At 47.7% G+C, this 14,767-nt stretch overlaps 1 protein-coding gene across 1 annotated transcript; it reads right to left on the bottom strand.

The window, feature by feature from the left end:
• Positions 1 to 542: 542 nt before the first annotated feature.
• B4GALT1 (beta-1,4-galactosyltransferase 1) lies at positions 543 to 13,282 on the bottom strand. Its single transcript, XM_008634589.2, has 5 exons — positions 13,023 to 13,282; positions 5,666 to 5,853; positions 4,121 to 4,243; positions 2,520 to 2,624; positions 543 to 1,941 (listed from the first exon to the last, which is right to left on the bottom strand). The coding sequence occupies exons 2-5, from the start codon at positions 5,740 to 5,742 to the stop codon at positions 1,806 to 1,808; spliced, it is 441 nt and encodes a 146-aa protein (XP_008632811.2). The 5' UTR covers positions 5,743 to 5,853; positions 13,023 to 13,282; the 3' UTR covers positions 543 to 1,805.
• Positions 13,283 to 14,767: the final 1,485 nt, after the last annotated feature.

Genomic DNA, 14,767 nt, shown 5'->3' on the forward strand with positions numbered 1-14,767 from the left:
GCATCTAGTATTTAAAGTCCCTATGCAGCCTGTGAGGCACTGCTGGCCCAAGAAAAAATGCACTGTTCCCTGGTCCCTGCAGGATCCCACCCCTGCAGTGCAAGGGCTCAGCAAAACCTTCAGGTCTCAAAAAATGCAACAAAAAACCAAACTAAACCAATCAAAGGGAAAAAAAAAAAAAAGGCAGTGCTGAAGATGATCCCCAATACAACAAGTGTCCCTGATTTTAACAGCCTTCAGCACAGGCCAAGGAAGTGCAAATTGCTGTGGTCAGAGCTGGTGGCAAAGTACTCACCAGAAGGAATTCAGTTCTCAGTTCTGAGAGCTTAAGTCACTTAAACCAGCTCCCTGGGTGTCAGCACTCAAGGCTTTCATACACGGTCAAGGGGAGGAAAAGCAGGGTCTGCACAGGTGGTGCCCTGGTGCACTGACAGAAAATAGTACTGCAGAATGTGCATGCCCCTCAAGCCTGAGACAATCAGAAGGGAGGTTCCAGATAAGAGGACACACACTGCAAACAGGCTTTAGGCAAAGAAAAATCATTTGGATGTCAGCCCTGCTGTGAGTATCTCAGCACCGCAGGAGATTTAATAGACAAATACGCAGAGCAAACAAAATACATGGCTTATATATAATGACACACATGAAAAGCTTACTAGTCCAAAGATAAAGGAGGCTTTGAATCATATCCTATTACTGCACCCTAGTTTAATCTGGTATTAAATATACTGATTATGATATAAAAATTACTTTAAAAAGTTATTAAAATGTTACAACAACAACAAAAGTAATAAAAGATTTCAAGTTTTATGCACAACCTTGTAAAAGAAAATTTTGGTTTTAGGAAGCTTCAGACAATACTTAAATAGCGTGGTAACTTCCTACCACTGGTAACACGTTAGCAAATTTTAAGGCCATAATTTAATTGTGCAATTAAATTAATCTTTATTTCAGGGAAAAAACCCCAACACCATAAACCCACCACTCTCTAAACTCCCCCACCTCCCCGAAAAAATCCCAGGTGGTGTTGTGCTGAAGCAAATAATCTCTATCATATCCAGAAGTAATGTTATCTGAAGCCAGTGGTTTTTAGAAAGGCCATCTGTATAGCTCCCACCCTATGCAGGGAACTCACCCACAAATTCTGGCAAACTGTCTCAACTCACTCAAAGCCTCTTTTGAGACTAAAAGAAATAATGACATTCATTGAATCCAGACTTGATTGTTCAACACCTGCTCTGCACATAGAGGAGATGTTTGTTTTGGTCACGATGAGAAAAAAGTTGTATTATGCTGTCTCCATTAAAAAAATCTAATGCAAAGCGTAAACTTGGACAATTTTAGCAGCATTTTACAGTCCTTCATAAAGTAAAACCGGGAATGAATTAAAAAGAATGCTTGCATGCACCTCATTCAAAATACCAAATGTCATGGGGAGTAACTGTTGATACATCACAGTCATAATCAGTAAAATTTGAGTCAAGCAATTAACTCAACAGGGGGAGTACTGCAGAAAATAGATCAGATTCAACATTTTCTGGCTAAGTAACTATTTACAACTCGTATGTACAGCTTCTGGACTTACAAAACAACAAGGAGCTAGAAAGTTGTGTAAAGTCAAGTTTGAAATTTTTAAGAAATTTAAGAAACGCACTTGTCCAACCAATTTGGAGACACTTTGGCATGCCAAAAGAGGCCTTTTTTTTTTTGGTTCATTGCAACTGTTATAAAACCAGCAGATATAATCCATCAGTGAGGCCAGATATCCTGGGCAATATAGGCAAGTCTCTGTTGTGTCTCTGATGTTAGCTATTGGGGGAGCCAATATCCACTGTGATCTTTGTATACAGAGGGTACTTGTCAGTTCTTAACACCTTGTAGGATAATGTATTTAAGCCATCAGAATTCATCGTTTCCCTTGTGTGAGCAATTCGGTCAAACCTGCAGGAGGGGAAGAAAAAAAAGTGAGGGAGAGGGTGGAAACAACAAAGAAAGGAAAAAATGTTTAAACAATCTGATCTTTGCATGCCTCTCAGGAAGCATCACAGGTGTTTCAAGAACAACCTGAGTATCAGTGCCATAAACATCCCAAGACGTGGCCAGCCTGAGCAGTGGGCCAAGGCATCCCTATGGGGTCAAATTTTAGCTAGAAGAAACAGCCAAGCTTTTAAATCACACAGGTCCTTTTCCAGCTCTGCACTGGAGCAGAGGTTTATACCCCAAAGACAAGCTGGAAACAATTGCTCGGAATCTAATTTCCTGCATTTAAGAAATAAAAACAAGAGGAGAGGCCTTCATGCTGTATTGCAATGCTGGGGAAAAGGTCTATAATCAGGTAATAAACTGGCAAGGGGAAGGTGGTAGCTTAATGGAGCAGGAGCAGAGAGCTCAGTCAGGGAGGATATGGCTGCAGCCTTTCCACATTCCACCTTTGTGCACGGCAAAGAGAAAGTCAAGCAGTCAGAGCAGCAAGGGCAGGAGGCGCCCCTAAACCTGCTGTGCGACGGGATGAGACACACCTCTCGGGGTTGGGTTCATTCTTCCTGTCCCGGGAATGCCGGATCATTCTGCACTTCCCAATGACCGCATCTGGACGCGATATCCCCATCCCTTTAAACACCAGCCTGTAGAAAGCAAGTACATTGAACACCCAATGGATGTGGGATGCTCTGCTGCACCTTCCACAAATAACCATTGGTTTTACCCACTTTTTTTTTGAGGAGGGATGTTACTCATGCACTTCCAGGCTTGCCAACACAAGGAAGGAAAGCCAGTCCTTCTCCACACAGACACTATCTATCATGGGGAGTAGAGACCTCCCCTGCCAACATCAATATAATTCACCACACCCTCACACTTCCATCTCCTCCAACCAACACCCAATGCCCACATTAACCCTGCTCCAGGCTGCAGACTCCAATTTGAGTGGGAGTCATCTACTTTTTAACCCATCTGGATAGGAGCCAGACAGAGCACTTAGTTTTCATGACGTGAAAGCTACAGCACTGGGGAAAACCAAGGTGAATGGTGGTGAAGCAGCATAAAGGAGACACATGGTTGGAATCACAGTGGTCCCAGCTGGGACCTATTGGGTGAGGGGCAGCCCTTCTTCGTTTGCATGCTCTCTACAAAGCACCTGCACAGTTATTTCATGGATGCCTGTGATGGAAAGGTACTTGATTTCTTCTTTGCCTCTCCCTTTTCACTTCTATGTAGCATCTTCTGTTACTCAAAACCCAAGTGCCCCAAAAAGAAAGGACTGCCACCTTGCTCTGAATGCCCTGCTAGAAGGCTGTCCTTCTCTTGGTTTTTTAACAGAAGTGCAAAATCTCAGGAAGGTACAATTTTTTTTTGGAAGAGCCTTCCTGAAGCCTGGAAGAGCTCAGAAACCCCAGAGAAAAGATCACAGAGTGGTTTTGTCACTGAGAAACATGAAGGCAGCTTCCAAATACAAGCCCTTCATGATGATTTCTCTTAGTGAATGCTGTGGATATGTGAGGCTGTAAGGTACCACAACCCCATGTTCATTCTTCACCCTGGTCTTCGCAGCCTGCCCTGTGAGAACACCTTCCTCCTCTCCTGCAGTTCTGAGCCTTGCTCAGCATCCTTCCAGTCAAGCTCACATGGCTCACAGCATCATACAGAGCTGTTTACAGCCTGACAAGTGGAACTCTCCTGGGAACAAAGGGATCTGCTACAATGCTGCAGAGCCAAACAAATCATGGGCTGCATTGGGCAAGGTGGGTCAAGGTCTCATCCACCCTCCTGAATCTCCTGCTTTGAGCCAGTGCTGGGAGACCAGAAGCACACTGCTCCAGCCCATGCACTGGTGTGGATGCCTGTGAGGCTACAGGGAGAATGAACAATGGGAGGGGGAGGGGACAGGGCTGGGACTTTTCCAACCAGACCCACTCCCCACCGCATCTTGGGAGCTGAGAAATGGGGTGCCAGCACCCAGCAGGAACATGTTCTTGCTGAGCCAGCAGGTTGCCCACACACCACCTTCACCTCCTGGAGAGGTGACACCCCATGTCCCCCCATGCCCAGGTGAGAGCAGCAGGTCTGTGTTCATCCCCACCCTGAATGTACCCCAGGGTGCCAAGGAGGAAAATGTATTTACCTGTTATAAATGTCATCATCTTCACCACCCCAGCCCCAGTAATTGTTTGGGAACCCATTGATCTTTGTGAACTGCTCTTTGCTCAAGGCAGACACGCCTCCAAAATACTGATTGTAAGGCAACCTGGAAGCAGAGAAAAGAGCACATTAGAGGAGGAGAGGTGCAAGCCAAGGGGCAGCCTGCCTGCCTGAAAAGGGCTTGCTGTTGCCCTTCACCCAGCCCATACAGAGCCAGCACGCACTGCAAGGCACCTTCCTGCCACAGGGATACCCTGGACTCAACTGAGGGAGGGTGAACTGGGGGGGAGTCAGTCCCAAATACATCTGAGAAGTATTTTGCAACTGGAAGTAGCTGCAACCTTTTACTAAGCAGCACGCTGTCCTCAAAGGACAGGCTGAGATGTGTATCACCTCAACAAAGGCGACATGAATGCCGTGCAAGTGGCAAGAGCTCAGACAGCCATTGGATGGGCCGCAGAGCTTTCTCCTCCTGCAGCTCTACCACTCACCTCCACACTCCTTAGTGCCCCAAAAGGAAGCTTGGAGCCCAAAACTGAGCTGGCAGTGTGACCTTGCATACAGACAGCCAACCAGCTCCCACTTGAAACGGGACAATTCACCAGGCGACTGGGGAGATGAAATTCAGACCGACCCAGAGCGTAACAAGAGGGTTCACACAGGGATTACCAGGACCTAGTACAGACTTGTCTCTGCCTTAACAAGCAGTGGAATCCCCAGGGCCATGCATTTCTGTTTTAAGTTTCACCTTAGTGAAAGAAAGACCTGCAGCTGCTGCAGTGCCAGTGGCAGTCCTGCTCCAAGCAGGGCTTGGGTCTGGAGTGGAGACATGTAGGGACCCTGCCAATACCACCACTGCTATAGCTTTAGCACTACTGGCCACCACAGGGTCACAACCAGTTTTCACTTTGTAGATGAGATTTTAAACTCCCCCTTAGGCATTTGGGACAGGGAAAAAAAAAACAAAACAAAAACCAGAAAGGAAAAGCAAGACACGTTTTTGTTCGGAACAGCTTGCTGAACCCAAATGTATGCTGCAAGAAATTCACTTTGTGCTGCTCTCACATACCAGGGCAGGTCTCTCAGTGGCATGAAACCAAACAGCCAAAAAAATTTTGTCTTGCTCTTAAAATAGTGTCTGATGCAGTCTTTTTAAAGCTGCACATAATCCTCACTGTGTGAGGGCGTCTCACTTTTCAGACAGGGTGGAAACACTGTCTTCCAGCTTCCAGACTGAAACACAAGAAGGGGTATGTGGCCATCTGCAAAATGAAGGGAGCTTAGCTCTTCCTCACCCTACGTTTCACCTTCCAGAAGCTGTGAATTTTAATAAACTGCTCAGCTGCATTTCTCTGCCTTGCTCCCCTGCAGCCACCCACTCCCTGCAGGGACCTGCACGTTAAGACAGGCTTTTGGGGAGACGCTTTCCCATGCTTTCAGTGGTGGGCGGGGATGTGTAACACTGCGCCTGCCCTGCAAGGCTAGCAGTGATGTTAGGAAAAAGATGCCACTCCAAAAGGTGTCTCACCGAAATCCAAATTTATCCATGGATACAGAGAGGTGCCGTGGCTGGCTGTAACATTTGTAGGTGTTCCTGTCATCCATGGGGATGAGGTCTACATCACTAAACACAAAGCAATCATAGTCATACTCCTTCAGGGCCTCTGCAAATCCAATATTCAGCAGTTTAGCACGGTTAAATTCTTCTTCTCCATCCTAATTTAAAAACAAATAAAAACAGTTAAGTGACTTAAATTTGACAGTTGATATCAGCAGTTTCTTACCTGTTGCCAGATGCTGGTGTTGCTGCAGAGGGCTGACATGCCTCCGATGGACTGAGCTCGAGCCCAAGCCTGAGCCCGAGCACTGCCCTTGCAGCACCCATGGCATGTTTGCAGCAGACCTCCCCTGACCCCAAATGCTGCCTGCAGGACAATGACACCTGGCCCAGCCACAAACCATGGGGGCAGGAAAAACGGCTGAGGAAAGGTTGGACCCAGCTCAGCTCCCATCTCTGGGTGGGAGGCCCCCAAGAAGGCAGTTTTGATACCATACTGAGCGGTCCCTGTGTCCTGCTCCGCGCAAAGCCATTTAAGGATTGAATTTTCTGATACAGGGCAAGCAGGTGGGGCTTCCTGGAGCAGCAAAGAAAAGCAAAAAGAGGTGAGCTCCTCTGGAAGAAGAGACTCTTGCTACAGAGAGAAACACTGGCAGTGATTTATTTAGCTTACAGCCATGACAAAGGACCATGGACCAAAACCTTGCTGTGGCCAGAATTTCAGCACCCTCCTCCTAAGCTCTGCCACAACATGGCTGTGAGTGGCTGAGCAATGTGTGAGCACACGCCAGACCTGATCTGCAAAGCATGAGACGGCACCAGGAGCCAAGGTCTGATGCTCTGCTGCTCACCTCTGCCCCTCTGCCAAGCCCTGGGCAGCCATGCACGCACAGGAGTAGGATGCTCCCTGTGCCCTGGGAAGCAGGTTCAGCACGTGGCTGAACACACAGGCTTGGTTACTGGATGGCAGGCCAGCACGAGCTGCTGCCTGCAAGGGGTACGGCTCAAGAGATGGATGCTGCCACTGCTGCGGTGGCACATCCCCTTCTTTGGTGCTCTTCCACTACTGTTCATCTGTCCTGCAGGCCTTGATAGAAAAATGAAATCAGGAAGGCTCTCAGCTTGATGGGAAGGACCTGAGCACAGCTGACACTACAGCAGGGCATACTCATCCCAGGGCAAGCACAGCTAACGAAGGGACTGGCAGAGAGCAGGGCAGGAAAATCTCCACTTTCCTCCCCAAGCAATGAAGCACCTGAGGAGAACCTGTTTGGCCTTTTTCAGGCAGAAACATATCAAAAGCACATGTGGATCTGGGCACAAGTACAGCTCACAGATTGCTGCGTACTTTGAAAAGCTAAAAAAATCATACCCACAAACTCAGGAATACTGGTGGTTTGAGAGTAAGGATTTTCAATCCAAGATGCCACTCTGCAGCAGCAGCTTCCTACGCAAACTCTGTACAAGGGAACAGAGCAGGCAGAAAGAAACTCATAGGGCTTCGCTCATATATACTGAAGGTTTTTGCCAGCCTGGAAACCAAGACTGCCAAATCCATTCTACCTTTAGTTCTCCACGCTCTCGGAGCACTGTCAATACAAAGGACTCCCCCACTGTGCAAGCCGTCCCCCCCACCCTGCACTACCCACACCTAACATGGGATGCACATCAAGGACGGATAAAATACTGTGCACAAGGAGCAGCAGCTTATAACACCACATCCTCTGTAAAAGCTTTACCTGGTTAATAAGCAATCATTTTGGTAACTGTTTTATCCAGACTGGTTAATGGATCTGCTGCTGAAGAGCCAATTCGGGTTCTTGAAACAGCCCCAAGTATATTCCAAATGAAGGTTTTAAAATGCAAGTGTCAAACCAAAGTTTTCAAAAACATTAATCACCTGCCTTGGGCATAAATGACTTCACAGGGAGGAGTAAGCTTTCATGGAAGAGGATCTGAGCAAATTCTCAGCATCCTCACCCAAAGCAAAAGGGTTCACATAATAATAAGGTGGTGGGTGGATGATCACCACCATGCAGAAAGTGAGAGCAATGAAAACTTGAGTACAGAAAATGAAGGGAAGTGGAACAAAGAGGCTGGGGAGAGGAAGCGGCTGAGGTCATGAGATAGGAGGGTTTTCTTTCCCCAGCAAAGGGGTTTACCAGCCCTAACTGCCCAGCACCCCTCAGGTCCCACGGTACCAAACTCAAACTTGGCTCCAAGGTTCCGAGGGGGACTAGTCCTGGTGCTGGTGCAAAGTGCAATGTGCTCACACCTCAAAGCAACCATTGGACCAGTCTAGGAACTCATTTCATACCCTTTGGCTGCTCGTTTCCTAATGAAATTCAAGGCAAAGGGCACTTCACACCGATTTTGTTACCAGCAGAGGCTCAGCTGTAATTAACCAGTGCCTTTGGGTAGCCTCTAACTCTTCCGGGTTGACACATGGAAATTAACAGTGCTATGAGGAGCTGTGTTTTTAAACCTCTCACCAAAAAACCTCAAAGCACAGAGACTTTTGCACCAAGAGCATGCGGCATCCTTCCTGCCACTTCACCCACGGGACCCTGGCAGAGTTCACACAGGAGCCCTGTGCATGGAGAGGGATGGGACACAGGGCAGACACTTCACGTGGGCATTGCCACTCTACTCCCAGATGGCCGCACAGCTTCACGCTCCGGCATCCAGAAGACTTGGAAGAAGGGAACCACAACTAATACAAGAAAACAAAGAACCCTCTCCAAGCCATTTCTTAGTAACTTTATAGCGAGCACGTAGCTCATGCAGCAAACTTTGCAAGGCTGTTATCAGCTGTGACTGCTTTGAGGGCAGGAGGGTGGTTTTCTGTCCCAGGAGATACGTGGGGCTTTACTGCACGTATTGGAACACAAAAAGACTGACAAGAGGTTTTGCTTTTTGCAGAAGCTCTGTTTCTTTACCTAAAGTAATGTAGAAGCACTGGTGTGCTTGTGATATCTGAGATTCAGATCTCTCAAAACTCACAGGCACGCTGCAGGCCGCCATCTTTAACTGATCCCAGACATTTTGGAAAAAAAACCCAAACAACAAACCAGAGCTGTGAAAACTTGCTGTGCTGACATTCCTTCCAGGTCAGCACAGAGTGCAGTACCCACAGGTGACCTTTGAGAAAGCAGATAAAGCAGAATTGGAAAAACCTCCATCCCTCAACTCTGCCTGGCAGCTTGTCATCTCATGGATGCTGCTATTTGTCACAAAGAAATGGATTCGTTTGGCCTTGCTTGGACAGAGGAGCATTATCCTGAAGAGCAAGGCAGTGCACAGGGGACTGCTGGTTTGACAATGCACTCAAGCACCAGACATAGCCTCCATGCTTTCATAGGCTTTCAGCCAGAAAAGCTGTAGTCCAAGCACATTTTTGCTGTTTTCTTTTTCCTGACAAATTTTTTCCCAATGTTCTTGTTCTGAAACTTCGCCCATGTCTGAGTTCAGTGCTGGTGCCCAGCACCTGCTTCTGGCTCCTGAATTAACTCTCTCTGTCACTCCCAGAACTCACTGCTGCCTCAGTCCTGCAAGGTCTGACACCAACTCCTGCTTGTACCTGGAGGTGAATGATCAGCCTGAGCAGAACAACATCCAGGCTTTTTTACTTCCTATCCCTTACATCAGCTGACTGTGGTTTGTTGAGCCGGACCTACCAAAGGAGGGTTCCTTTTTTTTTTTAGTGCTAAACAGAAAAAATCGAGGTTTTTGGAACAGTTACTCAAACTAAAGGGGATGCAAACCAGTAAGAAGCCACATGTCCTAACTTCGTTCTGCCTTCCACATCCATGTAGGAGGCAGCTCTGTGATTCCTCCTGCAGACAGCACAGATGACCTGTGCCTGCCATCTCTTTCACCCAGATCCTACACTCATCAGGTCTCAGGGAGGTGATGGTGAGGATGCATGTTACTGGCCAAGGAGGAGAGAGCCATTACTTCCAGCGGGGCTTGCTAGCTACATCAGGGATACACCGAGACAGCCTGAACCGCACACGCAATGTCCATGGGAAAGTCCTTCTTCCAGTGGACTTGACCAGGCAGAAACAGATTTCCAGAGCCATAGAGAGATACCAGGAGATACTTTGGTGTTTCTCTGTGGAAGGGTGTTTTGTGCCTCAGCACAATTACACTGGGCAGTGGGAGAGAGCAGCCACAGTGGAAACTTGCCTCCCCCACCACTGCAAGGGTAAGCAGGGGCTGAGCACAATCCCCTCCTTTGCCCACACACCTGATACCCTCTGCAAAGTAACATGAATAAGAGTGATGCCCCAACCACTCCACACTCACACACACACGCATACCTCTCTGGAAAATTGCTACCAAGACACTACAAATAGCACCAGGGGCCAGTGGAAAATGGTTGAACAACTGCCCAGTTTTCAGGAAATTGGCCGAGTCTCCCGTTTCCCAAACTTTAGTCTGGCTGCATAGGCATTTACGTGGGCTGAAATGCAGAGAGAATATTAATTTCTAGACCTGAGCATCTGTGTGGCAATGGCCGCAGGTGCGGGAGAGCACACGGATAATGGTGGCAGTGAGTGAGGCTGAGGGAGATGCTGCAAATTCGTCACTTGTGTGGCATCGATGGGCGCTGGGCAGAGTGTGCCCAGCTGTGTGTCCTCATTTCAGGTTTACCTGAAAAATCCTACTGCAGCTACTCCACACACCAGATTTGGGTTTTTCTAGGGGTGGAGTGTGCAAGGTGAAACATAATACATATTTTCCACTGGCTCCTGTTACATGCCAGACATTTTACAAACATTATCCCCTTGACTTCAGCCAAGTCCTACTCAGAGGCATTCAGACACACAAGAACAGCATGGTGGAGACACAATGGACTTGTGACAGAAACACATTGCGCTGAAAGGAAGAAGTTTGACATTACCAGTGCAGCAGTAGCAGGGCTCAGCGCTCCTCTTTCTTTCTATGAGATGCGGAGCACAGAAGAGCATGTAGGCAGCGTGTAAGAACCAGATCACACAGTAATTCTCCTTGCTTCAGTGACTGCTTTGATATAGACAGGATTAACAAGTAAAGGTAATATTTCCCCACTAGAAGGAAAAATAAAATAAAAAAAATAAAATAAAAAAAAAAGGAGGGCAGATGCAAAGGGAAGGACAGACAAGAAAAAGAGAAAAGCAATTGTCAAGACAGCAGAGAAATAAGACTGTTTTCCTACTGTACTTCTGGAAGAATTAACACATTTTCTGCATCTGTCTCTATTCAGTGTTCCCCCTCACCCTTGGGAGATGCATCCAGCAGGTTTACTACCACTGACCACTCCACTCCTTCTAGACACAGCTAATTAGAGGCATTTAGAAGGAGAATGTTTATTTTACAAATCAAGCAGTCTTACCTGCTAACCTACATCTGCTGGATGTGGCCAGGGCATATATACCCTGCATACTGCATTTCATTCTCACTCAAACTATGCCCAAGGGATAGCACCTGAGAAAAAGCATTTACTTCAAAAACTTCTGTGAGAGTTAACTGTAAAGCAGACAGCCCTAGTGCTGGAGAGCAGCACCACAGAAGAGGAGCAGCCAGCAACACAGGGCAATGCAAGCCAGCATGCACTATCACAGCAGCAGCGGGGACTCCAACCGGGCTTCGGACACTGCCTGCCTTTATGGGCACCGGCACTGCTTTCCTCACCCTGGAACACCACCGATGGGGAAACACCGCACACAGCTGCACCGCCAGCTCTTCGCAATGGAGATGGCTGCTCTCCCCCAGGTGATCCCCCAGACGATGGGCAGGCAGCTCTCACAGCTGGCGGGAGCTACATCCGCCTGGGAAAGCAGCGGCCCCTACCACGGGACCACTACTGGAAGCCACACCTCACCCTCCCTTCCGAGCCTCGCTCAGAGCAGGAAGGCACTGTCCAGCCGCCGGCACCACCGGCCCCCCACCAGTGGGGACGCAGCTCAGCCAGCCCTGTGGCACCCACAACTCGCACAGGAAAATGCTGCACGTGCAAGGAAACGCAGCCCGAAGGATGGAGGGCAGCGGCTGGCCCCGTGTTGCTGCACCGCAGTGGCAGCAGCTGCTCCTTGAGTTACACAGGAAGGGTTTCCTTACAGGGCTCAATTCTAGGGCACAGTGTGCCAGTCCACATGCTGTAGAAATGCCTTGTGTCCTCACCAGTGTGGCTGCCAGGCCACAGACACCAAACCATCTTGGCTGCTGCGCTTGGGAACTATTGCTAATCCGCAGAAATCTCTTTTGTGCCGATCTTTGGCACCCTGGAAATGAGCAAAGTAAGGGAAATTGTAGTAATGGAGTACCAGTTTTCTCTCTCGGGATAGGTCTCCCCCTATTTTCAAGTCTGTGATGAAATGCATCGCTTGGGTGACCATTTCAAATATTCATGGTGTTTGATATGCCCAAACACACCAGCTGATCCAAGCAGAAGTTTAAGGAGTTAACATTTAAAGAAGCATGCTATTTCATCTCAGTTCTTACTGAGCTGAGAAAACAGGATATAAATATAGATCTCCCAGAGAGAAACTGCAGTGGGATTGTCCAGAAGGTGCTCTCTGCTGGGGCTCTCAGAACTGCATCTGCCTTTTTCACCCTGCATCCTGTACAAATGCCTGCACATTTTAAACCTTTCCAAGGGTGAACAACACTCACTTATTTAAACACCATTATGCTATAAATTAAGACAGCTTGTCTTGAGTGAAATGTGCATTTTTATGCCTTTTGTTTAAAGGCCACCAGATATCAAGGAAAAAAAAAAACCCAAAACCAAAAACCCCAAGAACCTGCCCTTGACTGCTTGTTTCTTTTCTGTTCTGTTCACCGTAAGGCAACCACTTACCTGCCCCACTGCCAGAGCTTTGCTTTCTCCATCCTGACTTTGTGCACTAACATGAACAGAAGGTGCTTGATAAAGTGAAATCCGACACACTTATGGCACATCCACTACCAAACTAGGCATTAATGCCAACTTGTCACCTTAAAAACCTCTGCATGCCATTCTGGCAGCAGCTGGGAAAAAAGGACACTTGGAAAGAAATATTAAATTGGGTTGTGCTATTAGGAATTTTTTTTCCTTCTCATCAAGTGATTTCTTTAAGCAGAAGCTATTAAGAGTGAATTGTACCTGAGATAAAGAGGGGATCTCAGGTTTTCCATCAAAAGCATCGAAGCAAATCTTTTTTTCTTTTGTTTTTTCTTTTTAAGCAACCTTATCCCTGCCTGCCAACCTACTGCTGTTCAAAGTAAAGCAACCATTCCTCTATTTTAAGGGGCATGGGCACTGTTGTGACAGCTGTATAAAAGGTTGTCTCTAGCATCTTACCTGGTTGATAACATACACTCCATAATCTAGTTGCTGCCTTTGGAGAATTGGGTGCAGGTAATAGAGCCAGTACTTCAGGTGCTCCTCTCGGTTCCTGAATGGTATGATTATTGCTACTTTCTGAAGTGCTATACAGTCCTTCGGAGCAAAACGACCTCCTGCTTTGACCTCTGGGTTTATTCTTGCCACTTCTTCCAGGTTTACGGGCTGGGAAAACTCCACACGTAGTGCACCAACTGGAACAGAGGCATAACACAAAGCAAATTAACACACACTATCTATTTCTCTGAGCACACATCCTTTACACACATTTGGGTTTTGCTTGGGTTTGGTTTTTAAGAAACAGCTTTTGGTCCCAACACAATCCCAGCAGTACATGGAAGTGCTGAAGCTTGGACCATCCATACCCAAAGCAACCTCACACCACCATTCAGAGCAAGCCCACGAACACTGTGACCTCTTGGTATCAGAACTAACACTGAGTCCTGCAAATCCTGCAATCTGTGTGGCCAACCAAGAGCTGTGCTCGCATTGGAACATGCACCGCAAAACCAGCCTGAAGTGTTGCCTTCTGGGCTCTCACCCACCTCAGGCAGCCCAAGAGTCAAGTACTTAAAAAATAGTTCTGCTCTCCTGCCAACAAAATCACCTATGGCTAGTCACATGCTAAGTGAATAAAATCCCCTTCCCATTTTTTTTCCTTAGAGATATTTTCAGTGCTCTGAAGACATGCCCCTTATTTATTAAAAGTTCTGTATTAGAAATACTAAAAAACCCGTATCCAGATTGGCCTTCAGGTTGGCAATTCCTGCCGATTGTTTCAAAAATGGCAAGTTTTGAAACTGTTGAAACAATCTGTGCCAAAACCTATGGTTAAAACTGAGAAGCCCAGGTGGCACCAGAGGGAACCCTCTCAGAATATCCAGGCTGGCCCTTCTATTTGCTTCCAGCTGCTCCAGCACCGACGGAGCGACTCACCACAGACTCACCACAAAAGCCTAAGGAAGGGCCTCTCCTGCTGCCACGTCCTGCCCCCAGCACCAGCCAGTTAACAAACTGCACTTGGCACAGGCACTCATCTCTTGCTAAAGCCTCTGCAGCAGGGGGGCAGTTGCTGAGGACCCCCTGTGTAAGGCATAAAGTATTGGCTATAAATACCAGAGTGGGGATCACCCCTTAAGGATTTGGCGGCTGCACCCTCCTCCTCTCCTCCATTTGGGCGTGCTTGAGTGTCCTACAGCTACCACCTCACATTGGTTGCAGAGACCCCCAGGTCCCCAAGGGGGAGTACACTGCCCTGGGGGAGTCCCTTGAAAAGGGGCACAAGTGATTGATTTATGGAGCTCAAAAAGGCAGTGGCTGTCACCATCAACCTTGTGTATTCTGCAACACATGACTACTGAAAAAAGCAGAAATAATGCTCCACACTCATGGCTCGTTCCCTGGTTGTTCAGAAGAAGCAACTTCGGTTTGGTTGTGCTGCTTCACTGTGTGCTCACTCACACTGGAGAGGACAAGGAGGAGACTGGCCAAGCTGACAGCAGTGCTCAGTGTACCTCCAGAGGCAGCAGGGAAGCTTTGCTGCACGGTGCCTGCACAGTGGCAGGATGCAAAGGGATCTCCTCATCTCTGCATTTTGCACTGGTTAAATGGGCAAAAGTTTCCCTCTCACATGAGAAGGCAGTGATTTCTCAGACTCCATGGGCACTAGGATCAGTCTGCCCATGCTCTCAGCACTCCAGGAA

Source organism: Corvus brachyrhynchos, unplaced genomic scaffold (assembly GCF_000691975.1).
Source record: "Corvus brachyrhynchos isolate BGI_N302 unplaced genomic scaffold, ASM69197v1 scaffold22, whole genome shotgun sequence".
Taxonomy (NCBI): domain Eukaryota; kingdom Metazoa; phylum Chordata; class Aves; order Passeriformes; family Corvidae; genus Corvus; species Corvus brachyrhynchos.